The sequence below is a fragment of the Petromyzon marinus genome, chromosome 30 (genome assembly GCF_048934315.1).
Source record: "Petromyzon marinus isolate PM22_M1 ecotype Great Lakes invasive population chromosome 30, UKy_Petmar_22M1.pri1.0, whole genome shotgun sequence".
Classification (NCBI taxonomy): Eukaryota; Metazoa; Chordata; class Hyperoartia; order Petromyzontiformes; family Petromyzontidae; genus Petromyzon; species Petromyzon marinus.
In genome coordinates, this window is record NC_133696.1 from 13,320,830 (window position 1) to 13,337,552 (window position 16,723).

The following is a 16,723-nucleotide window of genomic DNA, read 5'->3' on the forward strand; positions in this document are numbered from 1 at the left end:
GTTGAGGCAGTTTGAGAGCCCTGGGGGAGGTGAAGCAGATTGACAGCCCTGGGTGAGGTAAAGCAGATTGAGAGCCCTAGGGTAGGTGAAGAAGGTTGAGAGCCCTGGGGGAGGTGAAGAAGATTGAGATCCCTGGGGGAGGTGAGGCAGTTTGAGAGCCCTGGGGGAGGTGAGGCAGTTTGAGAGCCCTGGGGGAGGTGAGGCAGGTTGAGAGCCCTGGGGGAGGTGAGGCAATTTGAGAGCCTTGGGGGAGGTGAGTAAGGTTGATATCCCTGGGGGAGGTGAGGCAGGTTGAGAGCTCTGGGGGAGGTGAGGCAGGTTGAGATCCCTGGGGGGGTGAAGCAGGTTCAGAGCCCTGGGGGAGGTGAGGCAGTTTGAGATCCCCGGGGGAGGTGAAGTAGATTGACATCCCTGGGGGAGGTGAAGCAGTTTGAGAGCCCTGGGGAGGTGAGGCAGGTTGAGATACCCGGGGGAGGTGAAGTAGATTGAGAGCTCTGGGGGCGGTGAAGCAGATTGAGAGCCCTGGGGGAGGTGAGGCAGTTTGAGAGCCCTGGGGGAGGTGAGGCAGTTTGAGAGCCCTGGGGGAGGTGAGGCAGGTTGAGAGCCCTGGGGGAGGTGAAGCAGATTGAGATCCCTGGGGGAGTTGAGGCAGTTTGAGAGCCCTGGGGGAGGTGAAGCAGATTGACAGCCCTGGGTGAGGTAAAGCAGATTGAGAGCCCTAGGGTAGGTGAAGAAGGTTGAGAGCCCTGGGGGAGGTGAAGAAGATTGAGATCCCTGGGGGAGGTGAGGCAGTTTGAGAGCCCTGGGGGAGGTGAGGCAGTTTGAGAGCCCTGGGGGAGGTGAGGCAGGTTGAGAGCCCTGGGGGAGGTGAAGCAATTTGAGAGCCTTGGGGGAGGTGAGTAAGGTTGATATCCCTGGGGGAGATGAGGCAGGTTGAGAGCTCTGGGGGAGGTGAGGCAGGTTGAGATCCCTGGGGGGGTGAAGCAGGTTCAGAGCCCTGGGGGAGGTGAGGCAGTTTGAGATCCCCGGGGGAGGTGAAGTAGATTGACATCCCTGGGGGAGGTGAAGCAGTTTGAGAGCCCTGGGGAGGTGAGGCAGGTTGAGATACCCGGGGGAGGTGAAGTAGATTGAGAGCTCTGGGGGCGGTGAAGCAGATTGAGAGCCCTGGGGGAGGTGAAGCAGTTTTAGAGCCCTGGGGGAGTTGAAGCAGTTTGAGAGACCTGGGGGAGGTGAGGCAGTTTCAGAGCCCTGGGGGAGTTGAGGCTGTTTGAGAGACCTGGGGGAGGTGAGGCAGTTTGAAATCCCTGGGGGAGGTGAGGCAGTTTGAGAGCTCTGGTGGAGGTGAAGCAGATTGAGAGCCCTACGAGAGTTGAGGCAGTTTGAGAGCCCTGGGGGAGTTGAAGCAGTTTGAGAGCCCTGGGGGATGTGAAGCAGATTGAGATCCCTGGGGGAGGTGAGGCAGAATTGAGAGCCCTGGGGGAGTTGATGCAGATTAAGTGCACTGGGGGAGGTGAAGCAGGTTGAGAGCCTTGGGGAAGTTGAGGCAGGTTAAGAGCCCTGGGGGAGGTGAGGCAGGTTGAGCGCCCTGGGGGAGATGAGGCAGGTTGAGAGCCCTGGGGGAGGTGAAGCAGATTTGACAGCCCTGGGGGAGGTAAAGCAGATGGAGAACCCTAGGGTAGGTGAAGAAGGTTGAGAGCCCTGGGTGAGGTGAAGCAGATTGAGATCCCTGGGGGAGGTGAGGCAGGTTGAGATCCCTGGGGGGGATGAAGCAGGTAGAGAGCCCTGGGGGAGGTGAGGCAAATTAAGAGCCCTGGGAGAGGTGAGGCAGTTTGAGAGCCCTGGGGGAGTTGAGGCAGTTTGAGAGACCTGGGGGAGGTGAGGCAGTTGGAGAGCCCTGGGGGAGGTGAAGCAGATTGAGATCCCTTTGGGAGGTGAGGCAGTTTGAAAGCCCTGGCCGAGGTGAAGCAGATTGAGAGCCCTGGGGGAGGTAAAGCAGATTGAGAGCCCTAGGGTAGGTGAAGAAGGTTGAGAGACCTGGGGGAGGTGAAGCAGATTGAGATCCCTGGGGGAGGTGAGGTAGTTTGAGAGCCCTGGGGGAGGTGAGGCAGTTTGAGAGCCTTGGGGGAGGTGAGTCAGGTTGATATCCCTGGGGGAGCTGAGGCAGGTTGAGAGCCCTGGGGGAGGTGAGGCAGTTTGAGATCCCCGGGGGAGATGAAGTAGATTGACATCCCTGGGGGAGGTGAAGCAGTTTGAGAGCCCTGGGGAGTTGAGGCAGTTTGAGAAACCTGGGGGAGGTGAGTCAGTTTTAGAGCCCTGGGGGAGTTGAGACTGTTTGAGAGACCTGGGGGAGGTGAGGCAGTTTGAAATCCCTGGGGGAGGTGAGGTAGTTTGAGAGCTCTGGTGGAGGTGAAGCAGATTGAGAGCCCTGGGGGAGGTGAAGCAGATTGACAGCCCTGGGGGAGGTAAAGCAGATTGAGAGCCCTAGGGTAGGTGAAGAAGGTTGAGAGCCCTGGGGGAGGTGAAGCAGATTGAGATCCCTGGGGGAGGTGAGGTAGTTTGAGAGCCCTGGGGGAGGTGAGGCAGTTTGAGAGCCTTGGGGGAGGTGAGTCAGGTTGATATCCCTGGGGGAGCTGAGGCAGGTTGAGAGCTCTGGGGGAGGTGAGGCAGGTTGAGATCCCTGGGGGGGTGAAGCAGGTTGAGAGCCCTGGGGGAGGTGAGGCAGTTTGAGATCCCCGGGGGAGGTGAAGTAGATTGACATCCCTGGGGGATGTGAAGCAGTTTGAGAGCCCTGGGGAGGTGAGGCAGGTTGAGATCCCCGGGGGAGGTGAAGTAGATTGAGAGCTCTGGGGGCGGTGAAGCAGATTGAGAGCCCTGGGGGAGGTGAGGCAGTTTTAGAGCCCTGGGGGAGTTGAGGCAGTTTGAGAGACCTGGGGGAGGTGAGGCAGTTTGAGAGCTCTGGTGGAGCTGAAGCAGATTGAGAGCCCTGCGAAAGGTGAGGCAGTTTGAGAGCCCTGGGGGAGTTGAAGCAGTTTGAGAGCCCTGGGGGATGTGAAGCAGATTGAGATCCCTGGAGGAGGTGAGGCAGTTTGAGAGCCCTGGGGGAGGTGATGCAGATTAAGTGCACTGGGGGAGGTGAGGCAGGTTGAGAGCCTTGGGGAAGGTGAGGCAGGTTAAGAGCCCTTGGGGAGGTGAGGCAGGTTGAGAGCCCTGGGGAAGATGAGGCAGGTTGAGAGCCCTGGGGGAGGTGAAGCAGAGTGACAGCCCTGGGGGAGGTAAAGCAGATTGAGAACCCTAGGGTAGGTGAAGAAGGTTGAGAGCCCTGGGGGAGGTGAAGCAGATTGGATCCCTAGAGGAGGTGAGGCAGTTTGAGACCCCTTGGGGAGGTGAGGCAGTTTGACAGACCTGGGGGAGGTGAGGCAGTTTGAGAGCCCTGGGGGAGGTGAGGCAGGTTGAGAGCCCTGGGGGAGGTGAGGCAATTTGAGAGCCCTGGGGGAGGTGAGTCAGGTTGATATCCCTGGGGGAGGTGAGGCAGGTTGAGAGCCCTGGGGGAGGTGAGGCAGTTTGAGATCCCCGGGGGAGATGAAGTAGATTGACATCCCTGGGGGAGGTGAAGCAGTTTGAGAGCCCTGGGGAGGTGAGGCAGGTTGAGATCCCCGGGGGAGGTGAAGTAGATTGAGAGCTCTGGGGGCGGTGAAGGAGATTGAGAGCCCTGGGGGAGGTGAGGCAGTTTTAGAGCCCTGGGGGAGTTGAGGCTGTTGAGAGACCTGGGGGAGGTGAAGCAGATTGAGAGCTCTGGGTGCGGTGAAGCAGATTGAGAGCCTTGGGGGAGGTGAGGAAAATTGAGAGCCCTGGGAGTGGTGAGGCAGTTTGAGAGCCCTGGGGGAGTTGCGGCAGTTTGAGAGACCTGGGGTAGGTGAGGCAGTTTGAGAGCCCTGGGGGATGTGAAGCAGATTGAGATCCCTGGGGGAGTTGAGGCAGTTTGAAAGCCCTGGCCGAGGTGAAGCAGGTTGAGGCCCTTGCAGAAGATGAGTCAGTTTGAGAGCCCTGGGGAGGTGAAGCAGATTGAGAGCCCTGGTGGAGGTGAAGTAGATAGAGATCCCCGTGGGAGGTGATGCAGTTTGAGAGCCCTGGGGGAGTTGAAGCAGATTGAAATCCCTGGTGGAGGTGAGTCAGGTTGAGAGCCCTGGGGGAGTTGAAGCAGTTTGAGAGCCCTGGGGGATGTGAAGCAGATTGAGATCCCTGGGGGAGGTGAGGCAGTTTGAGAGCCCTGGGGGAGGTGATGCAGATTAAGTGCACTGGGGGAGGTGAGGCAGGTTGAGAGCCTTGGGGAAGGTGAGGCAGGTTAAGAGCCCTGGGGGAGGTGAGGCAGGTTGAGAGCCCTGGGGAAGATGAGGCAGGTTGAGAGCCCTAGGGGAGGTGAAGCAGATTGACAGCCCTGGGGGAGGTAAAGCAGATTGAGAACCCTAGGGTAGGTGAAGAAGGTTGAGAGCCCTGGGGGAGGTGAGGCAGTTTGAGAGCCCTGGGGAAGGTGAGGCAGTTTGAGAGCCCTGGAGGAGGTGAGGCAGGTTGAGAGCCCTGGGGGAGGTGAGGCAATTTGAGAGCCCTGGGGGAGGTGAGGCAGGTTGAGAGCCCTGGGGGAGGTGAGGCAGATTGAGATCCCTGGGGGAGTTGAGGCAGTTTGAGAGCCCTGGGGGAGGTGAAGCAGATTGACAGCCCTGGGTGAGGTAAAGCAGATTGAGAGCCCTAGGGTAGGTGAAGAAGGTTGAGAGCCCTGGGGGAGGTGAAGAAGATTGAGATCCCTGGGGGAGGTGAGGCAGTTTGAGAGCCCTGGGGGAGGTGAGGCAGTTTGAGAGCCCTGGGGGAGGTGAGGCAGGTTGAGAGCCCTGGGGGAGGTGAGGCAATTTGAGAGCCTTGGGGGAGGTGAGTAAGGTTGATATCCCTGGGGGAGGTGAGGCAGGTTGAGAGCTCTGGGGGAGGTGAGGCAGGTTGAGATCCCTGGGGGGGTGAAGCAGGTTCAGAGCCCTGGGGGAGGTGAGGCAGTTTGAGATCCCCGGGGGAGGTGAAGTAGATTGACATCCCTGGGGGAGGTGAAGCAGTTTGAGAGCCCTGGGGAGGTGAGGCAGGTTGAGATACCCGGGGGAGGTGAAGTAGATTGAGAGCTCTGGGGGCGGTGAAGCAGATTGAGAGCCCTGGGGGAGGTGAGGCAGTTTGAGAGCCCTGGGGGAGGTGAGGCAGTTTGAGAGCCCTGGGGGAGGTGAGGCAGGTTGAGAGCCCTGGGGGAGGTGAAGCAGATTGAGATCCCTGGGGGAGTTGAGGCAGTTTGAGAGCCCTGGGGGAGGTGAAGCAGATTGACAGCCCTGGGTGAGGTAAAGCAGATTGAGAGCCCTAGGGTAGGTGAAGAAGGTTGAGAGCCCTGGGGGAGGTGAAGAAGATTGAGATCCCTGGGGGAGGTGAGGCAGTTTGAGAGCCCTGGGGGAGGTGAGGCAGTTTGAGAGCCCTGGGGGAGGTGAGGCAGGTTGAGAGCCCTGGGGGAGGTGAGGCAATTTGAGAGCCTTGGGGGAGGTGAGTAAGGTTGATATCCCTGGGGGAGGTGAGGCAGGTTGAGAGCTCTGGGGGAGGTGAGGCAGGTTGAGATCCCTGGGGGGGTGAAGCAGGTTCAGAGCCCTGGGGGAGGTGAGGCAGTTTGAGATCCCCGGGGGAGGTGAAGTAGATTGACATCCCTGGGGGAGGTGAAGCAGTTTGAGAGCCCTGGGGAGGTGAGGCAGGTTGAGATACCCGGGGGAGGTGAAGTAGATTGAGAGCTCTGGGGGCGGTGAAGCAGATTGAGAGCCCTGGGGGAGGTGAAGCAGTTTTAGAGCCCTGGGGGAGTTGAAGCAGTTTGAGAGACCTGGGGGAGGTGAGGCAGTTTCAGAGCCCTGGGGGAGTTGAGGCTGTTTGAGAGACCTGGGGGAGGTGAGGCAGTTTGAAATCCCTGGGGGAGGTGAGGCAGTTTGAGAGCTCTGGTGGAGGTGAAGCAGATTGAGAGCCCTACGAGAGTTGAGGCAGTTTGAGAGCCCTGGGGGAGTTGAAGCAGTTTGAGAGCCCTGGGGGATGTGAAGCAGATTGAGATCCCTGGGGGAGGTGAGGCAGAATTGAGAGCCCTGGGGGAGTTGATGCAGATTAAGTGCACTGGGGGAGGTGAAGCAGGTTGAGAGCCTTGGGGAAGTTGAGGCAGGTTAAGAGCCCTGGGGGAGGTGAGGCAGGTTGAGCGCCCTGGGGGAGATGAGGCAGGTTGAGAGCCCTGGGGGAGGTGAAGCAGATTTGACAGCCCTGGGGGAGGTAAAGCAGATGGAGAACCCTAGGGTAGGTGAAGAAGGTTGAGAGCCCTGGGTGAGGTGAAGCAGATTGAGATCCCTGGGGGAGGTGAGGCAGGTTGAGATCCCTGGGGGGGATGAAGCAGGTAGAGAGCCCTGGGGGAGGTGAGGCAAATTAAGAGCCCTGGGAGAGGTGAGGCAGTTTGAGAGCCCTGGGGGAGTTGAGGCAGTTTGAGAGACCTGGGGGAGGTGAGGCAGTTGGAGAGCCCTGGGGGAGGTGAAGCAGATTGAGATCCCTTTGGGAGGTGAGGCAGTTTGAAAGCCCTGGCCGAGGTGAAGCAGATTGAGAGCCCTGGGGGAGGTAAAGCAGATTGAGAGCCCTAGGGTAGGTGAAGAAGGTTGAGAGACCTGGGGGAGGTGAAGCAGATTGAGATCCCTGGGGGAGGTGAGGTAGTTTGAGAGCCCTGGGGGAGGTGAGGCAGTTTGAGAGCCTTGGGGGAGGTGAGTCAGGTTGATATCCCTGGGGGAGCTGAGGCAGGTTGAGAGCCCTGGGGGAGGTGAGGCAGTTTGAGATCCCCGGGGGAGATGAAGTAGATTGACATCCCTGGGGGAGGTGAAGCAGTTTGAGAGCCCTGGGGAGTTGAGGCAGTTTGAGAAACCTGGGGGAGGTGAGTCAGTTTTAGAGCCCTGGGGGAGTTGAGACTGTTTGAGAGACCTGGGGGAGGTGAGGCAGTTTGAAATCCCTGGGGGAGGTGAGGTAGTTTGAGAGCTCTGGTGGAGGTGAAGCAGATTGAGAGCCCTGGGGGAGGTGAAGCAGATTGACAGCCCTGGGGGAGGTAAAGCAGATTGAGAGCCCTAGGGTAGGTGAAGAAGGTTGAGAGCCCTGGGGGAGGTGAAGCAGATTGAGATCCCTGGGGGAGGTGAGGTAGTTTGAGAGCCCTGGGGGAGGTGAGGCAGTTTGAGAGCCTTGGGGGAGGTGAGTCAGGTTGATATCCCTGGGGGAGCTGAGGCAGGTTGAGAGCTCTGGGGGAGGTGAGGCAGGTTGAGATCCCTGGGGGGGTGAAGCAGGTTGAGAGCCCTGGGGGAGGTGAGGCAGTTTGAGATCCCCGGGGGAGGTGAAGTAGATTGACATCCCTGGGGGATGTGAAGCAGTTTGAGAGCCCTGGGGAGGTGAGGCAGGTTGAGATCCCCGGGGGAGGTGAAGTAGATTGAGAGCTCTGGGGGCGGTGAAGCAGATTGAGAGCCCTGGGGGAGGTGAGGCAGTTTTAGAGCCCTGGGGGAGTTGAGGCAGTTTGAGAGACCTGGGGGAGGTGAGGCAGTTTGAGAGCTCTGGTGGAGCTGAAGCAGATTGAGAGCCCTGCGAAAGGTGAGGCAGTTTGAGAGCCCTGGGGGAGTTGAAGCAGTTTGAGAGCCCTGGGGGATGTGAAGCAGATTGAGATCCCTGGAGGAGGTGAGGCAGTTTGAGAGCCCTGGGGGAGGTGATGCAGATTAAGTGCACTGGGGGAGGTGAGGCAGGTTGAGAGCCTTGGGGAAGGTGAGGCAGGTTAAGAGCCCTTGGGGAGGTGAGGCAGGTTGAGAGCCCTGGGGAAGATGAGGCAGGTTGAGAGCCCTGGGGGAGGTGAAGCAGAGTGACAGCCCTGGGGGAGGTAAAGCAGATTGAGAACCCTAGGGTAGGTGAAGAAGGTTGAGAGCCCTGGGGGAGGTGAAGCAGATTGGATCCCTAGAGGAGGTGAGGCAGTTTGAGACCCCTTGGGGAGGTGAGGCAGTTTGACAGACCTGGGGGAGGTGAGGCAGTTTGAGAGCCCTGGGGGAGGTGAGGCAGGTTGAGAGCCCTGGGGGAGGTGAGGCAATTTGAGAGCCCTGGGGGAGGTGAGTCAGGTTGATATCCCTGGGGGAGGTGAGGCAGGTTGAGAGCCCTGGGGGAGGTGAGGCAGTTTGAGATCCCCGGGGGAGATGAAGTAGATTGACATCCCTGGGGGAGGTGAAGCAGTTTGAGAGCCCTGGGGAGGTGAGGCAGGTTGAGATCCCCGGGGGAGGTGAAGTAGATTGAGAGCTCTGGGGGCGGTGAAGGAGATTGAGAGCCCTGGGGGAGGTGAGGCAGTTTTAGAGCCCTGGGGGAGTTGAGGCTGTTGAGAGACCTGGGGGAGGTGAAGCAGATTGAGAGCTCTGGGTGCGGTGAAGCAGATTGAGAGCCTTGGGGGAGGTGAGGAAAATTGAGAGCCCTGGGAGTGGTGAGGCAGTTTGAGAGCCCTGGGGGAGTTGCGGCAGTTTGAGAGACCTGGGGTAGGTGAGGCAGTTTGAGAGCCCTGGGGGATGTGAAGCAGATTGAGATCCCTGGGGGAGTTGAGGCAGTTTGAAAGCCCTGGCCGAGGTGAAGCAGGTTGAGGCCCTTGCAGAAGATGAGTCAGTTTGAGAGCCCTGGGGAGGTGAAGCAGATTGAGAGCCCTGGTGGAGGTGAAGTAGATAGAGATCCCCGTGGGAGGTGATGCAGTTTGAGAGCCCTGGGGGAGTTGAAGCAGATTGAAATCCCTGGTGGAGGTGAGTCAGGTTGAGAGCCCTGGGGGAGTTGAAGCAGTTTGAGAGCCCTGGGGGATGTGAAGCAGATTGAGATCCCTGGGGGAGGTGAGGCAGTTTGAGAGCCCTGGGGGAGGTGATGCAGATTAAGTGCACTGGGGGAGGTGAGGCAGGTTGAGAGCCTTGGGGAAGGTGAGGCAGGTTAAGAGCCCTGGGGGAGGTGAGGCAGGTTGAGAGCCCTGGGGAAGATGAGGCAGGTTGAGAGCCCTAGGGGAGGTGAAGCAGATTGACAGCCCTGGGGGAGGTAAAGCAGATTGAGAACCCTAGGGTAGGTGAAGAAGGTTGAGAGCCCTGGGGGAGGTGAGGCAGTTTGAGAGCCCTGGGGAAGGTGAGGCAGTTTGAGAGCCCTGGAGGAGGTGAGGCAGGTTGAGAGCCCTGGGGGAGGTGAGGCAATTTGAGAGCCCTGGGGGAGGTGAGGCAGGTTGAGAGCCCTGGGGGAGGTGAGGCAATTTGAGAGCCCTGGGGGAGGTGAGTCAGGTTGAGATCCCTGGGGGGGTGCAGCAGGTTGAGAGCCCTGGGGAGGTGAGGCAGGTTGAGATCCCCGGGGGAGGTGAAGTAGATTGAGAGCTCTGGGGGCGGTGAAGCAGATTGAGAGCCCTGGGGGAGGTGAGGCAGTTTTAGAGCCCTGGGGGAGTTGAGGCTGTTTGAGAGACCTGGGGGAGGTGAAGCAGATTGAGAGCTCTGGGTGCAGTGAAGCAGATTGAGAGCCTTGGGGGAGGTGAGGCAAATTGAGAGCCCTGGGAGAGGTGAGGCAGTTTGAGAGCCCTGGGGGAGTTGAGGCAGTTTGAGAGACCTGGGGTAGGTGAGGCTGTTTGAGAGCCCTGGGGGATGTGAAGCAGATTGAGATCCCTGGGGGAGTTGAGGCAGTTTGAAAGCCCTGGCCAAGGTGAAGCAGGTTGAGGCCCTTGCGGAAGATGAGTCAGTTTGAGAGCCCTGGGGAGGTGAAGCAGATTGAGAGCCCTGGTGGAGGTGAAGTAGATTGAGATCTACGGGGGAGGTGAGGCAGTTTGAGAGCCCTGGGGGAGTTGAAGCAGATTGAAATCCCTGGGGGAGGTGAGTCAGGTTGAGAGCCCTGGGGGAGTTGAAGCAGATTGAGATCCCTGGGGGAGGTGAGGCAGTTTGAGAGCCCTGGGGGAGGTGATGCAGATTAAGTGCACTGGGGGAGGTGAGGCAGGTTGAGAGCCTTGGGGAAGGTGAGGCAGGTTAAGAGCCCTCGGGGAGGTGAGGCAGGTTGAGAGCCCTGGGGAAGATGAGGCAGGTTGAGAGCCCTGGGGGAGGTGAAGCAGATTGACAGCCCTGGGGGAGGTAAAGCAGATTGAGAACCCTAGGGTAGGTGAAGAAGGTTGAGAGCCCTGGGGGAGTTGAGGCAGATTGAGAGCCCTGGGGAAGGTGAGGCAGTTTGAGAGCCCTGGGGGAGGTGAGGCAGTTTTAGAGACCTGGGGGAGGTGAGGCAGTTTGAGAGCCCTGGGGGAGGTGAGGCAGTTTGAGAGACCTGGGGGAGGTGAGGCAGTTTGAGAGCCCTGGGGGAGGTGAGGCAGGTTGAGAGCCCTGGGGGAGGTGAGGCAATTTGAGAACCCTGCGGGAGGTGAGTCAGGTTGATATCCTTGGGGGAGGTGAGGCAGGTTGAGAGCCCTGGGGGAGGTGAGGCAGGTTGAGATCCCTGGGGGGGTGCAGCAGGTTGAGAGCCCTGGGGGAGGTGAGGCAGTTTGAGATCCCCGGGGGAGGTGAAGTAGATTGACATCCCTGGGGGAGGTGAAGCAGTTTGAGAGCCCTGGGGAGGTGAGGCAGGTTGAGATCCCTGGGGGGGTGCAGCAGTTTGAGAGCCCTGGGGAGGTGAGGCAGGTTGAGATCCCCGGGGGAGGTGAAGTAGATTGAGAGCTCTGGGGGCGGTGAAGCAGATTGAGAGCCCTGGGGGAGGTGAAACAGTTTTAGAGCCCTGGGGGAGTTGAGGCTGTTTGAGAGACCTGGGGGAGGTGAAGCAGATTGAGAGCTCTGGGTGTGGTGAAGCATATTGAGAGCCCTGGGGGAGTTGAGGCAGTTTGAGAGACCTGGGGTAGGTGAGGCAGTTTGAGAGCCCTGGGGGATGTAAAGCAGATTGAGATCCCTGGGGGAGTTCAGGCAGTTTGGAAGCCCTGGCCGAGGTGAAGCAGGTTGAGGCCCTTGCGGAAGATGAGTCAGTTTGAGAGCCCTGGGGAGGTGAAGCAGATTGAGAGCCCTGGTGGAGGTGAAGTAGATTGAGATCCCCGGGGGAGGTGAGGCAGTTTGAGAGCCCTGGGGGAGGTGAAGCAGATTGAAATCCCTGGGGGAGGTGAAGCAGGTTAAGAGCCCTGGGGGAGGTGAGGCAGGTTGAGAGCCCTGGGGGAGATGAGGCAGGTTGAGAGCCCTGGGGGAGGTGAAGCAGGTTAAGAGCCCTGGGGGAGGTGAGGCAGGTTGAGAGTCCTGGGGGAGGTGAAGCAGATTGAGAGCCCTGGGGGAGGTGAGGCAGGTTGAGAGCCCTGGGGGAGGTGATGCAGGTTGAGAGCCTTGGGGGAGGTGAGGCAGGTTAAGAGTCCTGGGGGAGGTTAGGCAGTTTGAGAGTCCTGGGGAAGGTGAGGCAGATTGAGAGCCCTGGGGGAGGTGAGGCAGGTTGAGAGCCCTAGGGGAGGTGAGGCAGGTTGAGAGCCCTGCTAGAGGTGAGGCAGGTTGAGAGCCCTGGGGGAGATGAAGCAGGTTGAAATCCCTGGGGGAGGTGAGGCAGGTTGACAGCCCTGGGGGCGGTGAGGCAGTTTGAGAGCCCTTGGGGAGCCTGAAACTAGGACACATTTATACATAAATATACACAACAGCCACCACGTGTCACTTAGTGGCGGTGACATCATAATGGCGCTTGTACCAGGCGAGGTGCACTTTGAGATACGCACACTGTTTGCCACCAGCAAGAAGACCGAAGCAAGACTTGTGCTGGACACTGGAAAGTGGAAAACGCAAGAGAGGACTCCTGATAATCTGGAGCCAGATTACACAAAAGGACAGAACGTCTGTCAGAGTTACTTGGGAAGAGCGGCCTCTGTTGGCACAGAGACCCATTAACTCACACAGAGACATGTATCCACACAGAGACACATAGACGCGCACAAAGACAGATTCACACAGAGACATATAGACTCACACCGACAGACACAGACTCACTTAGGGACTTACAGAGACCCAAAAATTCACATATAGGTCTATATGAGAGTCTGTGTGTCTCTTTGCATGTATATGTCTCCCGCTGATGGAACAGGATTGTGTGCGTGGAGGTGCTGGGTGTCAGTGACGGATAAGGCCACGGACTTGGGGCCATGGTGCCGTGGTTCAGAACCATTTGGTTGGTTGTGAAAATGTGCTTTTACATTCAACCCTACCTCGGATCATCGCTCATCCTATCCCAGTGTGGTGGAACATTCCTGTCACCCAGAGGCTTGAGGGTAGGGAGGTAGATCATGCCAAGAGACAGAAAATGATTGAGAGGTGCGGGAATCCACAGATAGGCGGGAAGGCAGCCGGAACCGGCGCCAACAATTTCCCAAGCTCTATGCCCCTCTATATCGGGGTGTTTGGCCAACTCCACACGTAAGCTGCTTGTTGTGTGGTCCCTTCAGCAGCGTCAGATCGAGACTGCAGTGGTTTTTACACGGAGGCGGGTGAGTGGCACCTGGGCTTCGACTGCCCATGGCCCCAGCACTGCTGTGGAGACTGCCACGCTCGCTACTGCTGCACCACGGCACTGGAGGAACTGCACGAGGATGAGCAGAGTTGGTGCAACTTCTTTGTGATCAGGTCAGGAACGCCACACACCTCCATGCTCAGGGATTAACGGCGCAAAAAACGATCAGATATATTGCGAGTACATTCTGTAAACATGTGCACAGGAAACGTATTTATTATTAAGCTTATTTACCCACAAAGGTATCACTTGAGTCCCAAGACTCTGTTTCAAGTGATAATAATTGAAAAGGTTTTACTCTTTCCAGCAATGATACAGGTGTTGAGATGTTCACACACTAAATAGACACCCATTGTAATGCATTACGTATGCATTAACCACACATGATTGTGGCAAAACATGCAAACACACGTTCCTTGATAATAATGTATGCATTGTGTTTGAAACGGATTGGCCTACACCAAAGACAGTTTCTTTTATGGCCTCGTCTCACCAGTGTTAGTCCACAGTACGCCAAAAGGTAAATAACAATAAGGCAATGCAAATATATTTGCATTATTATGTCGGGTTGAGCAGTTATCTATGTGACCATTTTTTACCGACAAAAAATGATCACATAGATAGTTCTGCCACGTGTTCTCAGTCAGGGTCAATGTTTCCCTGTGTAATCCCGATTAAGTAATATCCAGGTAATTCAACATTGAACCTGGAGGAAAATACATGTTCTCCGCTTGTTTCAAAAACAATGTGACTAGTATTGGCCAAGCATGCTGAACACAGTTATAAAGTTACCTAAAAATCACTCAATTGGGATTGCACAGAGCAGCAACATCACCCCCTCCTGCGAAAACCTGGCAGGACCCTCATTAAAAATATATATTCTTGAGATTCGGTGATTTCCTGAGTCAACAAGGACGATGTGTACACCATTTTGCATGTGAATTGGCACGGTGTGCTGCCACCGCCCCAGCCCCAGCATTATCGCGGGCATCACGCTGGGGCTTTTCCTGCTGATGCTCATCCTCACCCTCATCTGCTGCTGCACCTGCTCGGGCTGCGTACTCAGCCAGATGCGCCTCCGCCGCCGCTCATCCTCCTGCTCCAGTGGGTAACACCACACTGGGCACAAGCATAAAGATCCCCCGATGGCCTTTAACAGACTGTTGGAGCGAGTGCTGTGAGCAACCACCGATGAAAGCTGGCTTGGCACGCGAGGAGATGAGTGACCAACACCATGCCCGGCTGCCTTTGTGTCTCAAGTAGTAATGTTCACACATCGCACCAGGCTGTGTCGAACTAGGAGAGCCCCAAGACCGTTTTAGGTAATCGTCACTGGTGTTTGCGGTGAGCGGGAATCGAACTCGGGTTCCCGGGTTCGTAGCACAGTGTGCTAACCGCTGCACTACCGCTCCCAATTGCTGTCAGCTTAATCATGCATGACCACACAGAAGCAGTGCATTTTTATTTTGTATTCTCATGAAAATTCAGTAAAATTATGAGCGGCTCTTGTTATTAAACGGTCCTGTAAAGATAATCTAATCATTAATAGTCGGTTGGTAGTTATCGGCCATGGAATGATCTGACCAAATTTGTGTCGTTAATACCATACACCACCCAATAACCAAACAGATTAATTATTATGTGTAAAAGCATCTAAAGCATCACTTATTAATGTTTAAGCTCACCTGTAAGATTAAACAATTTTGACAACTAAAATATAGCAATAAGATATGGCGTTTCATTTGAAACTGCACCATACATCCTCAGGAAGAGATCCGGGAAGTCAGAATCACCTCCTGACCTGGCTTCAAAATGACAAGGCCTAACCCCAAACATCAATAATGGATTGTAACACGAGATGCGAAATCGCGCGTGTTAAGTGTCGATATGATTATACTTTGTTGGTTTTTCAGGTCACTGCGATGCATCATTGTATGGTTCCCATGCCGGGTCCTTCAGCAGCCTCACCAGAACGCAAGCCCAGAGCCAGCCGTCCAGCCAGCACGCGGGCAGGCAGTTGCATGGAGGCTACACAGTGGTCCCGGCCAACTCTCAGCTTGTCTCACCCGCAGAGCTCACGCCCAGCCCGCAATCTGAAACCCCCCCGCTCGTCTCTACCACGTTCGTAGGGGGCTTCTCCGGTGGACTGGTTCCGGAGGGTGCCACCGTGGTACATGCCGTGCGTGCGGTCACCGAGTATCAGTTCATCGTGGGGCCGCCGCCACCGTACGACGAGTCTGGTCGGCAGGGCACGCAGATTTAGCAATGCTGCGGTGGCGAAGTGGTAACACTCGCACCTCTATAGCAAGAAGGGTCTGGGGTTGATACCCAACTCGGGCGCCTTTCCGTGTGGATTTAACACGTAGGGCTTTCGTGACAAATATTTTCTGTAATAAAGTTTTTTGGGTTACATCGCGTAAATATAAATATCGTAAACCCACCTCCACCCGGCACAGACAATTAGTAAAGGTTGTCACGTGAACTTCAGCACACCGGTGTGTTGGAGAGTAAACCCACATTTACAAATTGAACTAACGTTTCGTTGGTGATTACAACCTTACTCAATGGCTGTGTTGATGTAAAGCCTTCATTATGAATGTGTGGAGTTTATGTTCTCCCCTGTGTTCTGCATGGGTTTTCTCTGAACACTCACTTCTTTAGAACTGATTTTTGTGTTTAGTTTGATGTCCATCCCCCGCACCTCCGATTAGCACGGATGGCTACATACGGTGCGAAAGAAGTTCAACATACATACAATGTAACTGGTATTGATTGGACAAAACATCTCAATGCTGAAAAATTATCATCAAATTGCTTGATTTGGGTTACACACAGCAGCAACATCGCCGCGGACTGCAAACACTTTGCAGAACCCTCCTGAAAAAGCTGAGGCTCAGTGAAGGCTTTCCAGGGTAAACGAGTGGATTAACAATAACACACGAGTATAAAGATTGCTAAATTACCACAAATACTTTACACTCTCGGCATGCATTGCTGACGGCAATTCCACCGTAATGATTGGCGTGGATGAAGATTTGGAGAGCAAGGAGTTGTTTATTTACAGAGTAAGAGGACAAATTGACAAGAATTCATCACCTGCAACAAACGAAAATGCAACCGAGTGCGTGATTTCCAAAGGCGACCGAGAATGTATCTACCAAAGCATTACCGGTGACACCTTTAGCTTCCAGGTGTCCCGTGTCATCATCATCATCATGTGCATGCCCCTCAGGGAGTAGCAGTCCCCACGAGGCGCCACCAAGCAACCCTATCCTGCTCTAGCCGCCACGCTGAATACAAGCCAAGGCCGTGGTGTCGAGGATTTAGCTTGTTTGGCTACGTCTGGTGGTGGGGTGGAGGGTCTTACGACATACATTTTGCCACATTACGTGGCCTATTTTCAAACATCAATTGCAAAAGCTGGCAGTTTATGTATATTAATTTACCACCTAAAGAAAACATAAACGATATAAACATAGTATTTGTAGGTGACCTTCAACACGCGTGTGCAATAGTAAAACGAGTGCACAGCTTCCAGCACAGCTGTGGAGCTGAGCCGGGAGCAGCGCTGCGCGTGCCCCGGCACCAGAGCCAAGAGTCCACGTGGCCCACGCGTGGATTGGGCCTTCGTGTTTCCCACCACAAGGGCCGTGCATAGGAGGGTGTGGGACCCGGGGCAAATCCCACTGTGGGCCCCCCGACGCCTTCAAACTAAACCGGGAGTATTACATCACGCCACGTGACGTGAAAGCCCCCCCCCCCCCAAAGCGCCCTTCCCCTCCGCACCAAAAGCGCGGGGCCCGGGGCGGCCGCACCGATTCGTCGTGTACCCTAGGGACGGCTCTGCCCCGCCACTCATGCTGCACAGCTATGACTGGAGTTGCGATATGATTTGAGGCTGTATACAAAAGCGCATGAATGTACAATATAAACGTGTACAACAATTCTTGTACGTGTATCTGTCCTGCAAACTGCGAATGGCTCATTAAATCAGTTATGGTTCCTTTGATTGCTCGACTGTTGCTTGGATAACTGTGTTAATTCTAGAGCTAATACATGTACAGTGAATATAAAAAACACGTGTTTGGACAGGGGGAACCTCACTCACGAGCCCCGCCCCCTTACTCACGAGTCCCGCCCCCTCACCCACGCGCCCCGCCCCCTCACCCCT

At 56.2% G+C, this 16,723-nt stretch overlaps 1 protein-coding gene across 1 annotated transcript in view; it reads left to right on the forward strand.

The window, feature by feature from the left end:
• Positions 1 to 16,561, forward strand: part of LOC116947631 (uncharacterized) — an 84,185-nt gene extending 67,624 nt beyond the window's left edge. Inside the window, exons 2-4 of the mRNA XM_032963601.2 lie at positions 12,488 to 12,665; positions 13,523 to 13,656; positions 14,466 to 16,561. Of these exons, the coding sequence (XP_032819492.1) occupies positions 12,488 to 12,665; positions 13,523 to 13,656; positions 14,466 to 14,815 (662 nt within the window). The 3' untranslated portion in view covers positions 14,816 to 16,561. The remainder of the gene's footprint in view (positions 1 to 12,487; positions 12,666 to 13,522; positions 13,657 to 14,465) is intronic.
• Positions 16,562 to 16,723: the final 162 nt, after the last annotated feature.